The following is a 19,287-nucleotide window of genomic DNA, read 5'->3' on the forward strand; positions in this document are numbered from 1 at the left end:
CATATATGTGTGGGTCTGTTTGGGGCTCTGTATTCTGTTCTGTGGGTCTGACCAGCTCCACGCCACACTCTTTTAATTACTATAGATTTAAGATCAGTCTTGCTATTTAGTCCACTGTAGATTCTTGAACAAGTAAAAAATACAATTGAAACATTACTCTGAGAAGAATGTTGTTATGATTATCAACAGAGTAAAATGATCAAAGGAGATATCACAAGAGCTAACAAAGTGAATGGTGGTACTGATGGGGAGAAAACAAGGAATCTGAAAGTAACTCCAAAGAGAATATTAATAACCTTTGTTGACGGATTAGATACAGAGAAATTAGGAGAGAGGAAGAAAGCATATGGCTTCGAAGTTTCAAGGCTGAGTGGCAGTGTGAAATGACGAGTTAGTTTTGTCATCCAGTATTGTGTTAATGATGGGGTGTATTAGGCAAGGGGTCTGAGCCAAGGGAAGTGTATTTGGTCGTTGTCTGCTTAGAGATGACCTGGAGGGGGTGCAAAGGAAGAGCAAAGGTCTGAGCTTTGAGGATTTGTCCGACGATTTCGGTGGTGGAAGGAAGAAGAGGAAGGGGAGAACATCTGAGAGGTAGAATTAACCAACACGGCGCGTTCTAACTGTAATAAGGATTTTTTTTACTGGATGATGTGGGTCCTATTGGCCCAACACATTTGAGTTTTCCCACAGGTATGGCTGTGTTTTGTTTCTGTGGCAATCTTCAAAATCCACAGAACAATTCTGGTGTCACAGGCAGCATTTAAAACGCACTCCTCCCTGGACCTGGTAGAGACGCCCCCGTCCGTCGGTCTCTCGCTGCAGTTCCGCAGGTTGGCCGCAGGGGGCGAAATCTGCGGCGGCCTGGAAAACTGACGGGGGCGCAAGGCGCCGCTCTCTCTCGGGTCAGGCTCTCGGTTCTCGGCTCGGCTCCCGGCTCCCGGCTCCCGGCGCCCGGCGCCCGGTGCCCTGCGCGGAGCTGTTCCTCAAACAGCGCGCAGCCAAGGGCGGTGGGATCCGCCCGCAGTCCGCAGCCCCACTGAGCCCGGAGGCCGCCGGGATGGAGCCGCCGCTCCCGGTCGGAGCCCAGCCCCTTGCCGTATCCACCAGAGGGAAGGGGGAGGGGAGGCCGCGCAGGGCGGGAGGGGCGGGGGTCGGCGGGACTGCGGAACGCGGCAGAGGGGTGGGTGGTCGGTCGGACTCAGAGGCAGAGCTGAGCCGAGGAGGGGGGCCGGCGCGGGAGGCGATGCCTTGGGCACCCAGGAGGGCGGGCAGAGGGGCGGGAGCCTCCCTCCACCCCGCACCGCGCCACCCCTCCCCGGCCGCGCTTCTGGAGGAGACCCTTGACTGTCGCCCACATACTGTTGAGGGTATGGAGATGAAGGGTGCTCTCCGGGAGCCCTGCTTCCTGACGCTAGCCCAAAGGAACGGGCAATATGAGTAAGTAACCACCTGATTCCCACGGAGGAGGGGAGCCTGCCATTACCTCCTAACCCCAAACCGCGACAAGCCGCCCACTCTCCGTCCACTGAGGCAGCGTGGGCAACAGGTTCAGGCCCAGGTGTGAAGTGTGAGTGCTGTAGCCATGGGGCTTTATCCCCAACTCTCAAGCCGCTAGGTTGCTCCTGGCAGTGTGGCTCAGTGGAAGGACTCAACAGGCGGGCGTTGAAGCAGGAAGCCTGGGTTTTTAGTTCCTGCCTCTGCAACTGGCATGTGTTGTGTAATCTTGGGCAAGTCAACAATGATTTCTGGGCCTTGGTGTCCTCATCGGTCAAATGAAAACATTAACTGCCTTACCTTATAGACTTTGAAGTTGCAACTGGTGGAATAATAAATAAATGCAAAAGTGGTTTGCAAAAAGTAAAAGTGTTAATAGAAGAGCTGCATTGTTAACCTTACAGAAGTGCCTTTTCTTAACGCATTCAACTGGTTCCTCCTGTCTCCCTACTCCTTTATTTCACTTGCTTGCAGGCATATTCATTAATTCAGTAATGGTTTAGTGTAAGCTAGTAACTGCCTCACTTATTGACTTGACTGTTAGAAAAAGTAATGAAACGTGTAGAAATATAAACAGCATTTGGCAGTGTATCAGTGTGTGTTACTTTCCATTCTGCCTTGCATATATAGGAGCTCAGTAAATACTGTTGACTGATTGAATAAAAGATTATTTTGATAAGCTATCACTATAGCTGCTGATCTCACTCCCTTTCCACTAATGCCTCATCTTAAAAGTATCCATGGTGACCATTACATACATAGCATAGGCCCTATCGCTCTGTGCCCAATTCACCTCCCTTGGTTCTTCTGTTGGTTTCTTGACATCAGAGTTTAAAAATCGGTGATTTTTAAATCCTGCTTTCTCCCAACATTGGATTTGGCCTAAAAACAATTTTTCTCGGTCCCTGCTTTTAGATCTTACAGACTCAGTCTGGGTCTATGCTGTCGAATTTACACAGAAGAAATTCCCACTGACCTAGCCTGCCCTTTTCTTGAGACTCTTGCTGCCACTCTAACTGGACAACAGCAGGGCCTATGAAGTAGTTCTTCCTTAGGTCCTGCTTGGTCAGTTCTGTTGATGTGGTAAATTGATGTTATTTTCCCCAGATTTCATCAAACACTGAAAGACCAGTTGAATAGTAAATTCAACAGAAGAGTGAATTGAAAAGCAGAATACCACTGCCACTTCCAAAGGCTAGAATGGGGTGGAGAGATGTGACCCTTGAATAAATCAGTAAATTTTTTACATCTTGGTTTCCTCTTCTGTGAAAACAATGTTTTGAGGATTAAATAAAATAGCTACATTGTTGAGATGACCACAGCCTCAGATATGGTTCCTTGGTTTGATAGGGTTGGAGCTCTAGTTAGCTAATAGGGGAGTGAGCAGCTGGCCTTGAGATGAATGCCTCATTCTATCTTGCCTCATGTGGTAGAAGAACTGGTAAACTCGGAGTGATAGCTCTGACTATTTGTGTCCTCTCCACAAAGAAATGAAAGTTTTGTGTTCCATATCTGTTTGAGTTAAGGGGGTATAGCAACAACTGAGACTTAATTGGCTTGGTGTGTGCCAGGTACTCTTCTGAGCACTTTCCATGAATTAGTTCATTTAACCCTCATGTCAGGGTTACTGTGAAATTGTGATATTATCACCATCACCCCCATTTTCTAGATACAGAAATTGAGGCACAGAGAGATTAAGTCACTTGTTCATAGTTAGGAAGTAGCATACCCGAGATTTGAACACATGTAACATTTCAGAATGACACCATTTGAGAAGTTTCTTTTGAAATCATTTATTGGAGATACCGAGTATTGTCATACCATCTATAATCCTCACATTCTTGTCTCATGGGTACCTTCTCTGACTTGGGCTCTTCTCACAACTTTTTTCCTTTGGTCTTTTTATTCTAGAACTTGAAGTCTGTTTTAGTATTTAGTACTGTAGTTCCTGCTGTCAACCTGCTGTCAATAGGAGAAATTTAGTTGAGAGAGTAAAATTACAATTGAAAATAAGGGTTTTTTTCAAGGAGAATGGATTATGATGCAACCTGTTGTTTCATCTTTAACCTTCCTTGAACAAATCAAAGTATTTCCTAGAGTAATGCTGAGTCTGCATTCACAATTTGTTACTCTTTTCTGTTTGACAACACTCAAGTTCTGATTTCCATTGTTTTGTCATACACCTATTATTTTTCATCTTTCTGTTCTGAAAGTAATGATTACATTTAGGAAGAATTTTTTAAAAAAAAATTTTAAGTAGGCTCCATGCCCAATATGGAGCTTGAACTCATGACCCTGAGACGTATGCTCTACTGACTGAGCCAGCCATGAACTCCAGAAGAATTTTTATACTTATTCTTAACCCTATTCTTGCTACAATTTATTTAGTGACTAACACATGGTAGATATTGTGGAATTGACTTAAATTCCAAGTTGATCTTTGTTTTGTGATGGATTTTTTGGGGGAAGGTTGCATTTTTAAATTGAGATATAATTGACATATATTAGTTTCAAGTGCACAGCACAATGATTCAATATTTGTATATATTGTGAAATGACCACAGTAAGTCTCCTTAACATCCATCACCATACATAGTTACAGATCTTTTTCTTGTGATGAGAACTTTTGAGATCTACTCTCTTAGCACCTTTCAAATATACAGTACAGTATTATTGATTGTAGTCACCATGCTATACATTATATCCCCATGACTTATTTATTTTATAACTGGAAGTTTGAGCCTTTTGACCCCCTCCATCCATTTCACCTACCCCCCCCCCACCTCTAACAACCACCTATCCTCTGTATCTATGATTTTGGTTTTTTGGTTTTGTTTTGTTTTTAGATTTTACATATAAGTGAGATCATATGATATTTGTCTTTTTCTACCTTATTTCACTTAGAATAATGCCCTCAAGGTCCATCTATGTTGTCCCTTTTGTGAGGGCTTTTAACAGTACAACCTAGTTCAAGCTTTAACTGCTAATATCAAACACTGTCTTTTTAGTCATTTCTTGGAGATTGTATTGGTTTGTGTTCATTTTCCCCAAAGTAAGCTCTTCCTCCTTCACTCTTGCTTTTTATCTAGTTTCTGATCTCCATCTGGGTTTATAGGACTCTGCTTGACTCATGAATTTTGCACATTGAAAGGAGCCTGCCCCATATTCCCTTAGTCACCTTAAAATATGAACCCCTACAGATTAGGTATGCAGAATCAGAGCAGAAAGACAGCATTAATACTTTTATTTCCCTTAGTTCTATCTGAGCAATTCCTCTCCCCATGTGATCTCCTTTAAAGTTAATACATTTGAAAAAAATTCAAAAAGCTAAAACAAGCCCCTGAAAAGACATCAAACTAGAAATAAAACCCTTCAAAACAATGACATTTTTTAATGTCAGGTTGAACAAATTATATTTAGAAATTTATCTCTGTTTATAGCTTAGTGAAACTGGTTCATTGATTCAACCAATATTTATTGAGCATCTCTTAGGCAGGAGGCAAACTGAATATGATAGCGTCTTTGTTTTCAAGGAGCTCAAATTAATGAAAGAAATAAATATAACTTCAATGAAGGGTGTAAATGCTCTAGTAGAGGGGCAAACAAAGGGGACCAGGGTACTGCTTCTGCTTGGGGGAATTAGGAAAAGCTGCAAAGAGGAGGTGATATTTGAGCTGGGTCTCGGAAAGAATAGAAGAGTGTTCCTGGCAAAAAGAACCACCTAAAGACTGCTTGATTTGGGGAAGCTAGGAGATGTTCAGAATGGTCGTTTTACCAGTAGGTCATACCTTGATCCTGGGCCACTAAGGATAAGCAGTAAATGAAAATTAATATTTCAGGAGTACCTAGGAATTTAGAAGTCTTTCATTTCATAGTGGGAGGCCAAATCAGTTATGTTTACCTAGAAATACCAGCATGAAGTTGGAAACCATAGTAAAAACACAAGGAATATAAGGCACTGGTTGTGATATCTGCTGCCTTTGTCACGGGTTATGTTAACTGATCCGGCTGGCTGGGCACCTCTTCTTACTTCTCTATGAACCTGTATAGTCGTTTGAAGAGATAGAGCCATTCTTTGGTAAAAGCCAGAGGAATATAATCTGAAAGTTAATTTATGAAATTTCTAATTCACTTATTCAGCAAACTTGAGTGACTGCTATGTGCCAAGCACTGTGATAGTTGCTAGAAATACTATGGTGAAAATGCAATCATAAGTCTGTCCTCATGGCATTCACACCTAGCTATTCTTTGCTCTAGTATACATACTCTGAAGGTATATGCACTATAATCCTTGCTTTTGAGATTGTAAGCTGTTTTTAGGACATAAACTATTATATATTCTTTATGGCATAGGACAGTGTAGGTATTCAGATATTGATCGTCACTAACATTCTCTTAGATCTCAAGTGATATCTCACTGTCATGATGCCCAGATCCAGGGAATATATGAGATATAGTAAGTAATATGAGATATAGTAAGTCTAATAAATATGGACCAGATTTGTGTAACAACACAGCAGTATATTTTGTTGTTAAATGTTTGGGTTTTTCAGTAAAGCCATTCGTTGATGCCTTCTTCTGTTTCCTAGGTTAATAATCCAGTTGCGCGAGAAGGAACAGCATGTTCAAGATATCATTCCTATAAATAGCCACTTTAGATGCGTTCAAGGTACTAGCTTTAATTGCCTAGCTAGTTTTACAATGTTTTTCCTTAGTCGTTCTTGCATTGTCTAATACCATACATATTTAAATATGTCACTGCACATAAAATGAAATGTATTAGTCTTTGCATAAAGTGATAACATTACTAAGCTACCATTGAGAACATGGTAAATACTTTGTCTATGAGTGCTGAAGGGCTATACTGAAATATGTATACAGACTCACCTGCTTCCCTGGCTGGGTGTTAGAGATGTATGTAGTCTCTTACGTATGTAGGTAGTCTTTTATGCTTATGGACTTCTATGTGGATTTAAATGACATTCTTGGTTTAACAAACACACTGCTCATTGTAAAGTATCAAGGTCACTGGATTCACACCCATTCAGTACTTTCTCCCCACACTGTTTGAAGTTAAAACATTTGGCAACATGCCTTACCAGATTTTAATACCTTACACTCAATTGTGCTGATTCTCAGACCTTGATGTTGGTGAATCATACTCCAAAGAGGACATATTTGGCTTCGTGCCCTCAAATTTGGGGACAGAGAACAGAAAATCTGTTGTTTCATCTGCTACAATGAGACTCAAAATTTGGGAGGTTTGTGTGGGAAGTGTTGCTTCTGTCGTCTCACATTGCTGTAGAAGGAAAATTGATTACTAGAGAACAAACGCATTATGTTTCCAGTGGGTTCATTGGCTTTGTCAGAAAGAAACATTCTGTATCAGCTGTAGCTTCTTGAAAAACTTGAATCTTACCTTGCATGGATTCTTTTTTAAACTACACTGAACTTTTTTTATCACAGAAGTAATATGTATACTGTAGAAAGTTTGGAAAGAACAGAAAAGTATACAGAAAATAAGTACATTCCCATCCTTCAGGAACAAACACATAACATTTTCCCTTTTTTTTTTTTTTACACATGTAACTTTCAGGGTGGGCAGAACTCACACTATATGTAGTTTTTTGTCTGTTCTGCATGCCATCGTATTATGAGTGCTTTTCCATGCTATAAATAGGTAGAGTACTATTCCATTTTATGAATAGCCTATAATGTAAGTATTCCCGTGTTTGACATTTGAGTTATTTTTTGCTAGTTTAAATAGTAATGTGATGAATATCTCTGTACCTAAATCTTCTTGCACATCTCGTATTAGGATTTATTCCTGTAAGTAGAAATACTAAGTGGGTATGACTTTTTAAGACAACATTGTATTGAGAATTAAAAACAACAGTCTCCACATTGTGTAGAAGAATGAAATAGCCGTTTAGCCTGCCCTGTGTGAGAGTTACATGTTGAACAAGGCACTTGCCTGCCATAGTAAGTTGCTGTGGTCACTTTACTTTTCATGGTGTAGTACCCTTTATTACATACCTAGCCCTTTAAGGAGGAGAAAAACTAAAGAACACAACTTTAGGTTTTCGCATCCTATTAACCCTCTACCTTTTTGTACTACTTCTATAGTCTCTTTAACTCTCTTTCTCTTAGTATTGTTTTTAATAAGAAATATAAGGTAGATTGTTAGGTTGGAATCTAAGAAAATATGTGTGAGCACACATAGTCGTTCCCCATAACAAATCTAGAATGGCTACCTCCTTGAGTTTTCACATCCTTTGTTTCCCAGCCTGTGCATCCATTTTGATAAGTCTATAAATACTTGGGTTTCAAGGAATTAAAGTTACTGAAGAACAGTGGAGAACTTAAAGTACTATGTCCTGATTCACTATTGTCTATTGATTCATCATGCTAGTAAGGATATTGAGGCTATTTTTTAATATTAGACTACTTAGTTCCTTACCGTAGCTTCTGTAGTAACTGAATAATGCAGCCAAATATACAATCTGGGCTTCTGAAGGAGCTAGAAAAGGCTGAGGCTACTCCATCTGGCCAAGGTAGATCCAGACTAATCCTAAGGAGTCAGTACCTAGAGTTCAACTAGCCAGGAGGGTCTTACAGGTGCTGTTGGCCAAATCCAGGGAAGTCCCAGAGGAAGAGATGGGTTGGATCTAGACACTGGAGCTAAGGAAAGAAGTTCAGGACAGCCGGGGGAGGGGAGAAAACCGAGCTCTGAACTCCAGAGACTGTGCTTTGCCCTGTTTTATACTTCCTTGTTGGGTGTGGTAGACCCGACCCAGGTATTAAATTGTAGCCTGAAGGTCAAGAACTGAAGGTATTCTCTGATCCTAAACGTGGCAAAGGCTGAAGAAAGGAGATTGCTGGAAGTTTTCAGAGACTAGGTCCAAGTTAAAATAATTCACTTCTGGGCCTTTGGGGTCACTTCCTTGACTTTTTATAAGAATTATCTAGAGACACCTGGCTGGCATAGTTGGTAGAGCATGTGACTCTTGATCTCAGTGTTTTAAATTGAAGCCCTGTGTTGGGTGTAGAGATTACTTAAAAATAAAATCTTAAAAAAAAAGAATAAATGACACAGATTATATTAAAGTCAGTATGTTTTGGTTGAGGGGAATTAAACTCCCCTTCACTTGAATTAACATGTTCTTATATTGCCTACTATTGTCATTGCTTGATTTGCTTTGAGTTGTTCCATTCAGTTATTTGTTTAGTTTTCTTTTAGTTGAATTGCTCATAATCTTTAGAACCTAGTGCTACCAAAATCCATTTTTAAAAATGCTAAACAAAAAAAACAAAGGATTTGTAAAATGTATTGTAGACCTAGGAGTGGTGATTGAGAGAAGCAGTTATTTACTTAGGCATGTACTTCTTTTAGTTGTAATGAATGGTTTTCCCTTCCCTAATCTTGTTCTTTCTTCTTTTCCTTCAGAAGCAGAAGAAACTCTTTTGATTGATATAGCTTCAAACAGTGAGTATCTTTCTGAGTGGAGTTGATTTTTGTTCAACAAATATTTAATTGAATACCCACTATATTTAAGACACCTTTTTTGGCACATTTTTATTTTACTGTCTTATTCTGTATTCTTCATTTTCTATTTTTTTTAATGTTTATTTATTTTGGGGGGGGCACACATGAGCCTGAGTGGGGGAGGGGCAGAGAGAGAAAGAGAGAGAGAATATCCCACAAGCAGGCTCTGCTGTGTCAGCACAGAGCCCAACGAGGGGCTCAATCTCACAAAGTGTGACATCTTGACCTGAGCCGAAATCAAGAGTTGGAAGCTTAACTGACTGAGCCACCCAGGCGCCTCTATTCTTCATTTTCTTAAGGCAGCCATGTGAATTAGCATTGTCCTCCCAAAAACATTTAGGCTAAGCATAAGAAAAAGCAGGTGGCTGGCAAGAATCTTTAACAAGTTGAAAATATGATTTGCTTGTCTAATGCTGAACTTCTTTGAGCCATCAGTATTTTTGCCATCAGTTAAATCATTACTGTGGAATTAAAAATTCCAGAAAGAGCCAGAAAATGTTTAAAGCACATAAGGTTTATGAGTGGTTTTGTTTTTATTTTAACTGCTATTATATTTAAAAAATTTTTCTCACTTTTTAGTTTTGCATATTAAATCATAATTTTTTCCTTTATTCATTTTATCATTTTGGGAGGCTATAGAGTCACTCTCGTACCAGATACCTTGCTTTCCCCAAGCTACCCTTATTTCCTTAAAATAATTTTGGTCTTTTATTTAACCTCCATCCCCTCAAGGCATCCCTTTATCAGGAAGAACATGATCTTCTCACTGTTTCAGTTCTCTCATTTTTATCTGTTTGAAGCAAATCATCTTGACTTTCTGTGCAAGCTGTTCTCTGTTTATCATCTAATTGTACTGTGTTATGGGGAGGAGACAATGGGCACTTGAATGCTACCTTGACTAGTCTGTGGTTGCTATGGAAAAGAGTTTGTGACCACATAAATGTAAATCAAAGTGGTTGCCATATCTCCTGGTTGAGTCCTTGGATAGTGGGGCTTAGCCCTTACCTTGGGGCTATGGGTTATACATAACTTTGTTTAGAAACAGTCTCTGTACTTGCCACCATTAATTTGTATTGAACAGTTTAGATAGGCTTTTTCTGGTTTGGGTTTTATTATTCTTTTCATTGGTCATGGAATTTAGAAGTCTTAACGGTTGATTCTGAAAGGCTAAATAAACCCAGCTGCTGACTTCTGCAGGTATCCAAGAGAGCAAATAACTTACTATCTCTGTCTTACTGTGCTTAGAAAGGAGAAGGCAGAAACAACACTAAAAAAGCAAAATTTGAGCAAAGGCATTTCAGCAGTGACTGGCATTGCTGCTGAAATACGATGTTGAAATGTCCTGTTCTTGCTGTAGAAATAGATATTTGATCTAAGGCTGAAAAAGTTAAACTGAGCTGTGCTTTTTCTTTCATAAACATTTATGGCATTAGTTGTTTTGGCCTTGCCCTCATAGAAATTAGCCATGTGTTGTTCTGTCCAGAGTTCCAGTTACTGGATCACAGCAAGGTAATAGTTCAGTAACCACTTGAATAAAATCCTTTGTTACGTCTGCCCATTTAGTAATATTTGCAGTGAAATAAGATTTTATCATGATCCTTGGGCTTCATACATAAACCTTTAAAGCACACAGTATGTTGCTTGAGGGAGGCCCTGGGTTTGTTTGTAGTCCTGATTTTAATATAAATATGTGTTTTCCCATTATCTGCATGTTGGTATTAAACATTTTAAAATAATTTTTTCTGATTGTAGAGGAAATAGACGTATCTACATTATAAACAATTTGAAGAATTTAGAAAAGTTTAAAGTACCAAATTAAAATTATGCTTCTGCAACCTAGAGATCAGCACTGTAGTTAATATTGTATCTCCTTCCAGTTTTCTATTTCTACTTTTGTATGACTGGAATCTTTAAACAAAATTTTTTTAATGTTTATTTATTTTTGAGAGAGAGAGAGACAGAGCATGAGTGGGGGAGGTACAGAGAGGAAGGGAGACACAGAATCCAAAGCAGGCTCCAGGCTCTTAGCTGTCAGCACAGAGCCCGATGTAGGGCTTGAACCCACAGACTGAGATAATGACCTGAGCCAAAGTCGGACGCCCAACCAACTGAGCCACCCAGATGCCCCAATACGATTGGAATCTTTATATGTAGCTTTTATCCTGCATTTTCATTTAATATTATATTGTAACTTTTTTCCATGTCATTTAAAATTATTTAAAAACATGATTTTTAAAGACTAATATTTCACCATAGGTATGTGCCAAATTTTATTGAATTAACTCCTTTACAAAATTAAGACACTGTCAAGGAACATGGTCTGTCATTCTACTTCTTCAGGTCCTCTTTATATTTCTCAGTAACGTTTTGTGTTTTCTTCATATATATCATACATTTGTAGGTTAAGGATTTTATGGTAGATTTTATTTGTTTGAGTGCTGTTGTCAGTGGAATCTTTTTCTAATTGCTTATTTCTATTATATAGAGAAGTTATTGAGTTTTAGATATTTATTTTTTATCTAGCCACTTTATAGAAATATATTTTAAATTTTGGGGGTTCTGTTTATTTTGTTTTTTGGTTTTGATAGACAGCTGTGGTCATCTACAAATAATAATTTTGTCTCCTTTTTAGTAGCTACAACTATTAGTTTTGCTTTGTGTCTCATTATACCAATGAGAATTTTAAGACCAATATTAAATAATGATGATAATCCTTGTTTGGCTCCTATTTTCACTAAGAAAGACTCAGGTGGTGCTTCATTGTTGAGGACATTATTGCCTGTTGATTTGATAGGGTTTTTTTTTAAAAACCATATTAAGAAATTCCATTTCAAGTTTGTGTGGTTTTTAAGACCATGAATGTGTATTGAATTTTATTAGATGTCTTTACACTATTTATAGTGTAAAGGAATATTGTTATTCCTTATTTGTCCCATCGATGGACTGTATTATATTAATTTCCTAATAATAAATCTTCCCTTATTCATTATTCAACAAATGTTTGTTGAGTGCCTTCTGTTTGCCAAGCACTCTTCTAAGTGCTGCAGAATCAGTAGAGAACAACATACATAAGATTGCTGCTCCTGCTTTTGTTCATGCTTCTGTGCTGTTTGGTACTAGTGTCACACAGATACCTATAATCCATCATATAAAAATATGAATACCTTTTATGTGTCAGGCACTGTGCTGGTCTAAGGATATATCAGAAAGCAATATAGTCATGGTACTTCATTTAATAGTGCAGGAAACAGACTTTAAACTGATAAGGTATAGATACTTACATAATTGCAGTTTTGATCAATGCTATCAAGGAGAAATACAAAGAGTTTATAAAAGGGCTGACTAAATTAGGTGGAATGGTCAGGGAAGGCCTATTTAATAAGTACCATTTAAATTGAGACCAGAGGGGCTAAGTAAGACGGGTAAAAATGGGGGAGAGAAAAGTATGCCAGGTAGAAGGAACCACATGTGTAAAGGTCTCAAATTGGGTAAGTAGCTTGACACCTTTGGAATAAAAGAAGGCCAGGGTGGTTGGAACAAGACTTAGGCATCAAGTTAGGATGGGGTAAGGCCAGATCCAGTAGTATCTTGTAAGTCATGGTGAGGAATCTGGATTTTTATATTAAAAAAAAATGGGAAGAACATGAAGGATTTTATCCCAGGGTGCCAATCATTTGCATGGAAATCAATTAGGAAGCTGTTTCCAGAGTTTAAGCTAGAGACTATGAGTATGGTGGCAGTATAAATGGAGAGAAGTAGACGGATTTGATAAATGTTTTCAGAGGTTAAATCAGCAGAGGTTGGTTTGGGCATGGGGGTAAGTTAGAGAAGTGTCAGAGATGAATCTTAGGTTACTAGCATGAATGTGGATGATGGTACCATTTGCCAAAATAAGAACATTGTAGGAGGAATGAGTTTTCCTTTGAGGGGGTCATGAGTTCAGTTTTAGCTATATTTAGTTTGAAATTTCTTTGAGACATTTGAGTATAGATTATAAATTGACAGTTGAATGTATGCACCTGAAGCTCAAAAGAAAGGTCTGGGCCACTAGCACATAGATGTATTTGAAACCCTGAGAGATGATATGATTGAAAATAGAGCTGTGCTATCAGATACGTTAGTTTCTAGTTACATGTGCCTATTTAAATTAATTAGAAATAAAATTAGAAGTTCAGTTCCTCAAAGTAGTCACATTTCAATTACTCAGTAGCCACATGTAATTATTGGTTACCATATTGGACAATGCTGATACAGAGTGAGAAAAAGGTTTAGGACTGAACGCTAAGGAATTCTGCTTTTTTAAAGGTTAGATAGAGGAGGAGATACCTCAAAGGGCACTAAAAAATTAGTGATCAAAGAGAGAGGCAAACTAGATGAGGATGGTATCATAGAATCCTTTGGAAAAGAGTATTCAAGGAGTGGTCAACTATTGATTTCTACTGATAGGTCTGATAAGATGACTGAAGAGGATCCATTGGATTTAGCAATTTGGAGGTTCTTGGTGACCTTAACAAAGCTATTTCACAGGGGTGGTGGGAGCCAAAGTCATATTGGAATGGATTAAAGAGAGAAATGGGAGGTAAGTAGTGACTGTGTGTTTCTAATAAAGCTTTACTGTGGAGGGGAATGTAGAGATCGACTGGAGTTGGAGGGAAATACAGGGTCCAGGAAGGTTATTGTTTTTCAAATGGGGAGAATTTAGAACACAATTTGTTTCTTTTAATTTTGTAAAGTTCATTTATTTTATCTTGAGAGAGACAGCACGAGTTGGGGAGGGGCAGAGAGAAAGGGAGAAAGAGAATCCCAAGCAGGCTCCGCAGTGTTGGCACAGAGCCTGACATGGAGCTCAGACTCACGAGACTGTGAGATCATGACCTGAGCCGAAACCAAGAATCAGGTACTTAACAGACTGAGTCACCAAGCGCAATTTAATTTAATGCTAATGGAAAGGAGCCTGTGAAAGGGGGAGATGAAAGATATTGGGGAGAGGTGTCTAGGGAATGATTGTGAGTGTAAAATTCCTGAGAGAACTAGAGGGGTTAAAATTCAAAGAGAAGGTGGTCTTTGATAGGAGGGCTCCTCTTATATCAGAAGGGAAAGGAGAAGATGGGTACAAATACAGGTAGCTTTCCATGTGGTGCCTTCCATTTCCTCTGAAGCATGAGGTGAAGCAATCAGCTTGGAATGAGAGGGTTTGAGAAGAGGGGGATCCACAGATAAATGAGGAGGTGCGAAATAGTTTTTCCAGATAGTAGTGGGAGACTAGTTGACTATTGAAATTTAACATTACTTCCTATCATAGAGGGCCAGATTGAAGTTAGCAATCAATTTGTAATAATTGTGTGTGTGTGTGTGTTTACTCCCTCTGGAGTAAGGCAGTTAGTTGGATTTCTGAGGGTTGAAAGTTAATCAGGTAGGTGCTGTGGAGGAATAGAGTGGTAAGGCAGTTCTGGGCTTTTGCAACAGAGTTGTTTGTTTTTTTTTAATGTTTATTTATTTTTGAGACAGAGACAGAGCATGAACGGGGGAGGGGCAGAGAGAGAGGGAGACACAGAATCGGAAGCAGGCTCCAGTCTCTGAGCCATCAGCCCAGAGCCCTACACGGGGCTCGAACTCACGGACCGCGAGATCGTGACCTGAGCCGAAGTCGGACGCTTAACCGACTGAGCCACCCAGGCGCCCCTGCAACAGAGTTTAATGATGACATCTGTTTGATAAAATGGGAAGTGAATGTAGGAGTGTGTGAATGGACACTAAGTAGAAGGCTGGAGGTTCCCATTTGAGCAAGTAAGCTGGAAATAGCAGGTCAGAGTTGGGTATTTTAATTAGAGATTTATGAGGTGATAGTGTTTCTATGATGAAAAATTTCAGGGTATAACTGAGGGAGTCCCCATAGGGACTGAGGGAGTAGGTGGCTGAGATGGTGGGGCAAGGTCATTGCATGAGGAAGTTGAAGATGTTTACTGTGTTTTCTGTGTTAATTTGGAAGGGACTCAAATTTAAGCCAAGAGTTTGAGTGGAGAGGAAGTCATATGAGTCAGGTATTGAATCCTGGATTCAGAAGTTTTGGGAAGGATGGCACATGATCTCATGGGGGAGGGAAGGGAAGAAGCTGGTATAGCCCAGTGGGTGAACCTCGAAGGACAAAGGATTTGTCCTGAGGGAGGAGAAGAGGGAATGGTCTGGAGTTGGCGTTAGGACAAAAAAGGACACCAGTCTTAAATTCCATAGGGTGTGAGAGACCATAAACAACATCCAGGGATAAGCCACTTTGCAGATGACTCTTTGGTTTTCAATCTGGATGCACATGAATCACTTGGGGAGTATTTTAAAAACTACCAGTGCCTGGGCTTCACCCCCTGACATTCTGCTTTATTGGCCTGGGATGGGATGCAAATGTCTGTTTTCTAAAAATGCCTCTGGTAATTCTAATGCATTTTGTTGAGAGTTAACTGAGAGACATAGGGAATGTTCAGAGGAGAAGTTTGAGGATATAGGAGTGCCTGCTGGTCACAAAGAGGCCAGGGGGTTTTGGAAGGAAGAGTAGTAGAAAGTTGGGTCATGGGATAATTTGTCCTCTTTCCCATACAACATGGTGAGAGAACATCCAGTGTTATTTTGTAAGCAATTTCTGGAATTTTCTGTTAAATGAGTCAGTGTATTTTTTGTGTTTGCTAAAATATATCTTTCAAGGATTGTGGGAGAGAGAGAAAATGTATTATTGTTCAAGTTTTATCAGATAGAGACTGATCTTTTAATTTCTTTTCTACTTTTAATATAAATTATCTGAGAAAGGGAGGACTACTTGTGCCCTGAAGGAGGTTTTCCCTGTATCTTCAAGGCTGCGATAACTGACAGTCTTTATTCATGCCCTTCATTTTTTTCTTCTCCTTACATTAACACCCTCAGTAATTTTCTTATCTGTGGTCTGCTTGGGTGCCTCCTTTCTCATGTTTTTCTCTATTTTTACCTCTTTTCTTCTAATCACTAAATCTGTGAAGATAGAAACTTACAGAAATACAAAGGAAAAAGAGTCAGAGGTTCACAAGTGGATTTCCAACATAAGAAACTAGGATTTTCATTTCATTTTCTCATCTCTTTGTCATTTACAAGTATGAAAGAGTCCAGTTCAATAGTCATTTATTAAATGCCTTCTGTCTGTGAAGTCTGACATTCATTGTCACCAGTAAAGGAACCAACCATCCTGGTTTGCCTGAGACTTTCCCAGTGTTCGCTTTGAAAGTCCTGAGTCCTGAGAAACCCCTCCGTCCCAGACAGTCTGGGAGATCCTCGGAAGTGTTGTGTTGGATAACTTGTATGTGTAGCCCACTTCTTGCTCTCAAGGAGCTTATGGTTTCCAGGAGCATGAGAAAGCAATATATGTAGTAAGTCAGTTAAATAAGAATATAAACAAGTACATAGGTTTCCTGGATCACCATATCCAGACCATTGATATGGATGAGAACTAGGGCATCAGAAAAAGGGAGACAGTATGTTAGACACATAAGAAACTAAAGTCTTAAATAACTTTACTATTAATTATACTGTTTTCCAGTTGGCTGTGCTTGAACCAGGCCACTCCTAGTCATAGGTCATTATATTGCTTTCATATGTTTATTCAAGATATGCATTCTTTACTTGAGGTAATGAGATCTAGATGCTTCTTTTCGGAATAATTCGAACCAATTCCACTACTCTTTTCTTTTTTAATTAGTTTGTAAATTCAATTGTCTAGGTACAATGTGTACCTAGGAGCAACCATCTTATTTTCTTTATTCCCTTTATGCTTTAGATACTCTTACTATATGATCTGTATTTGAAATGGTAGGAATCTACGGCTGGAAGATGGGAGGAGGGTGGTTGGGGAATTGATCTTTTGTTAGAATTTGGTCCCTACGTTGACAATGGAGACTATGATTTCAATATCACTGTACTGGGCTGCTCATTGACACAGTTCATCAGCCCCTTAGATTTCCCTGTCTGTATTGCACCCCCACCACAACAAATCCCCTGATCCCGTAGATATGCTTCCTACATTAGAAGTCTTAGAATATGTGTGATCTGGACCTTCTCTTGTTAAACTAGTAAGTTGAGAATCTGACCCCAAGAAAGCACATATTCCATAGCTGTATGTGTATGGATTTCACTTCTTTTTAGGTGGCTGCAAAATTCGGATTCAGGGAGACTGGACCAGGGAGCGCCGCTTTGAAATCCCTGATGAGGAACATTGTTTGAAGTTCCTCTCAGAGGTCCTTGCTGCTCAGGAAGGTAACTCAAGACTCAGCAGTTTTCTTTCTACTTGTTTGAATGGCAGTGACATTCTGGCATGCTGATGCAGAGGCAAGCAGCCGTTAGCAAAGTACCTCACCCCTTGAGTCTTCATAGCTGATTTTTCTTCCTTCAGGAATGAACCAGGGTTAGGCTAGAGAACAGGTGTATTCAGCTATAAGGAAGGACACTGAGCCATTTTCCAGAATCTTCAGTGTCACAGCATGGACAGGTTACTGAAGACAGTAATCCTCCTTCTGTTCCCAGATCATCCCAGAGCTGCCCTCATTCTCTTAGTCTCTTCCTTTACATGCAAGAATGCTTCTGGTCCCTGCATTTGAGGAGTGCTGAATGAATGGCTTTTGGTTATGGTAAAATTCACTCAGTGAAGGGCTCCCCTGTTTCTGACCATGACTCTTATCTCTCTAGCTCAGTCACAGCTTCTTGTTCCAGAGCCAAAGGACTCATCTAGCTGGTACCAGAAATTAGACACTAAGGACAAACCTTCTGCTTTTTCAGGTACTGAAAAGATTCTCTTTTGCCTGGTTGCTATGATCATTGCAGAGTCAATAGATTTTATCTGGACAGATAAGATAGTGTGGATTAATGTCAATCTCAGACACCTTCTCCTATGGAGTGGTTTTATTGAGTTCATGCCCACTGACTGATGTTCATTCCTGATCTTTTCTGTAGCATGTTAGCTCCTCAGGAGCCAGCTTAGCAGTGTGGTAAAGATTGGCGTGCTCCAGGGCCAAACTGCTTGGGTTTAAATTCCAATTCTACGACTTGCTAGTTACATATGACCTTGGTCAAGTTACTCAACAATGCTGAGTTTCCATTTCTTTTTCTGTAACATGGGAAGATTTTTAACACTACTGGCCATATGGGGTCTTTGTGATGATTTAAAGAGATAATAATATAATCCCTTACTGTCAACCAGGCATTATGCTAAGTCTTCAATAAATGTTAGCTGTTATTATTCAGGTTCCAAATTAATGTAACTTGCTGTTGTTCTAGTTAATATGTCAAGTCCTTCAGGGACAGATGTGTTTCTTCCCCCAGTCTAACTTATCACTATCCTTGTGATACCTTTCTGTTTGGTAATGCCATTGAGCAAATAGTGATCAAATCAAAACCACTGTGATTAAGGCAAAAAGCTCTGTCTATGCTGGATAATTTGGATGTTATCTTTATTTTCCCCCCTTTGATTCTGGGTTCTGTGTATTTCAGGGCTTCTTGGATTTGAGGATAATTTTTCATCTATGAATTTGGACAAGAAAATTAATTCACAAAATCATCCTATAGGGATTCATCGGGAACCCCCACCTCCACCCCCTTCTGTGAATAGAATGTAAGTCCTATGTCAAAACGTATTTCTCATTTAGGAACTTTTATATTTTAGGCAGTTTCACTTTTGAATTTCTCATTTATTTGCTAGGCTTCCACGTGACAAAGAAGCTCCTAATAAGGAACAGCCCAAAGTGACCAACACCATGCGGAAGCTCTTTGTACCAAATACCCAGTCTGGGCAGCGAGAAGGTCTCATCAAACATATCCTGGCAAAGCGAGAGAAAGAATATGTCAATATTCAGAATTTCAGGTTAGTCTCTCTTCTACTTACTGAGGTATGGCATAAAATGTCCTTTTGTTACTTAAGGTATTGGTTTAATTAGCTTAAGAATCAAAGCATAATAAAAAGGAATGGTCAGCCAGTTCAAGCCCCTATCTCTATATTAGTCAGTGACATACATATACAAATATATATATATATACAAAACTGTAGCAAATGCTACAGTTTCCCTTGGATTTTCTAACTACTAATGATACCGTGTCTACTAATGGTTCTGTCTACTCAGAACCAAATCAAACTCACATGTACTGGAGAATTATCCCTTAGCACATTCCCTAAGCAAATGTGTTTATCTTTCTGGACTGCTGAGTTTTTTCTCACCAATATTAGAAGATTAAAGTCTCCCGTT

The 19,287-nt window shown here is 39.4% G+C and overlaps 1 protein-coding gene across 2 annotated transcripts in view; it reads left to right on the plus strand.

Moving 5' to 3' along the window:
• Positions 1 to 848: 848 nt before the first annotated feature.
• Positions 849 to 19,287, plus strand: part of OCRL (OCRL inositol polyphosphate-5-phosphatase) — a 50,068-nt gene continuing 31,629 nt past the window's right edge. For both annotated transcript variants that reach the window (XM_049644263.1, XM_049644264.1), the window contains exons 1-7: positions 849 to 1,437; positions 6,084 to 6,163; positions 8,942 to 8,980; positions 17,198 to 17,308; positions 17,738 to 17,827; positions 18,539 to 18,659; positions 18,747 to 18,908. In XM_049644263.1, coding sequence (XP_049500220.1) covers positions 1,058 to 1,437; positions 6,084 to 6,163; positions 8,942 to 8,980; positions 17,198 to 17,308; positions 17,738 to 17,827; positions 18,539 to 18,659; positions 18,747 to 18,908 — 983 coding nt within the window. In that variant the 5' untranslated portion in view covers positions 849 to 1,057. The remainder of the gene's footprint in view (positions 1,438 to 6,083; positions 6,164 to 8,941; positions 8,981 to 17,197; positions 17,309 to 17,737; positions 17,828 to 18,538; positions 18,660 to 18,746; positions 18,909 to 19,287) is intronic.

Source organism: Panthera uncia, chromosome X, assembly GCF_023721935.1.
Source record: "Panthera uncia isolate 11264 chromosome X, Puncia_PCG_1.0, whole genome shotgun sequence".
In the NCBI taxonomy this organism is placed as follows: Eukaryota; Metazoa; Chordata; class Mammalia; order Carnivora; family Felidae; genus Panthera; species Panthera uncia.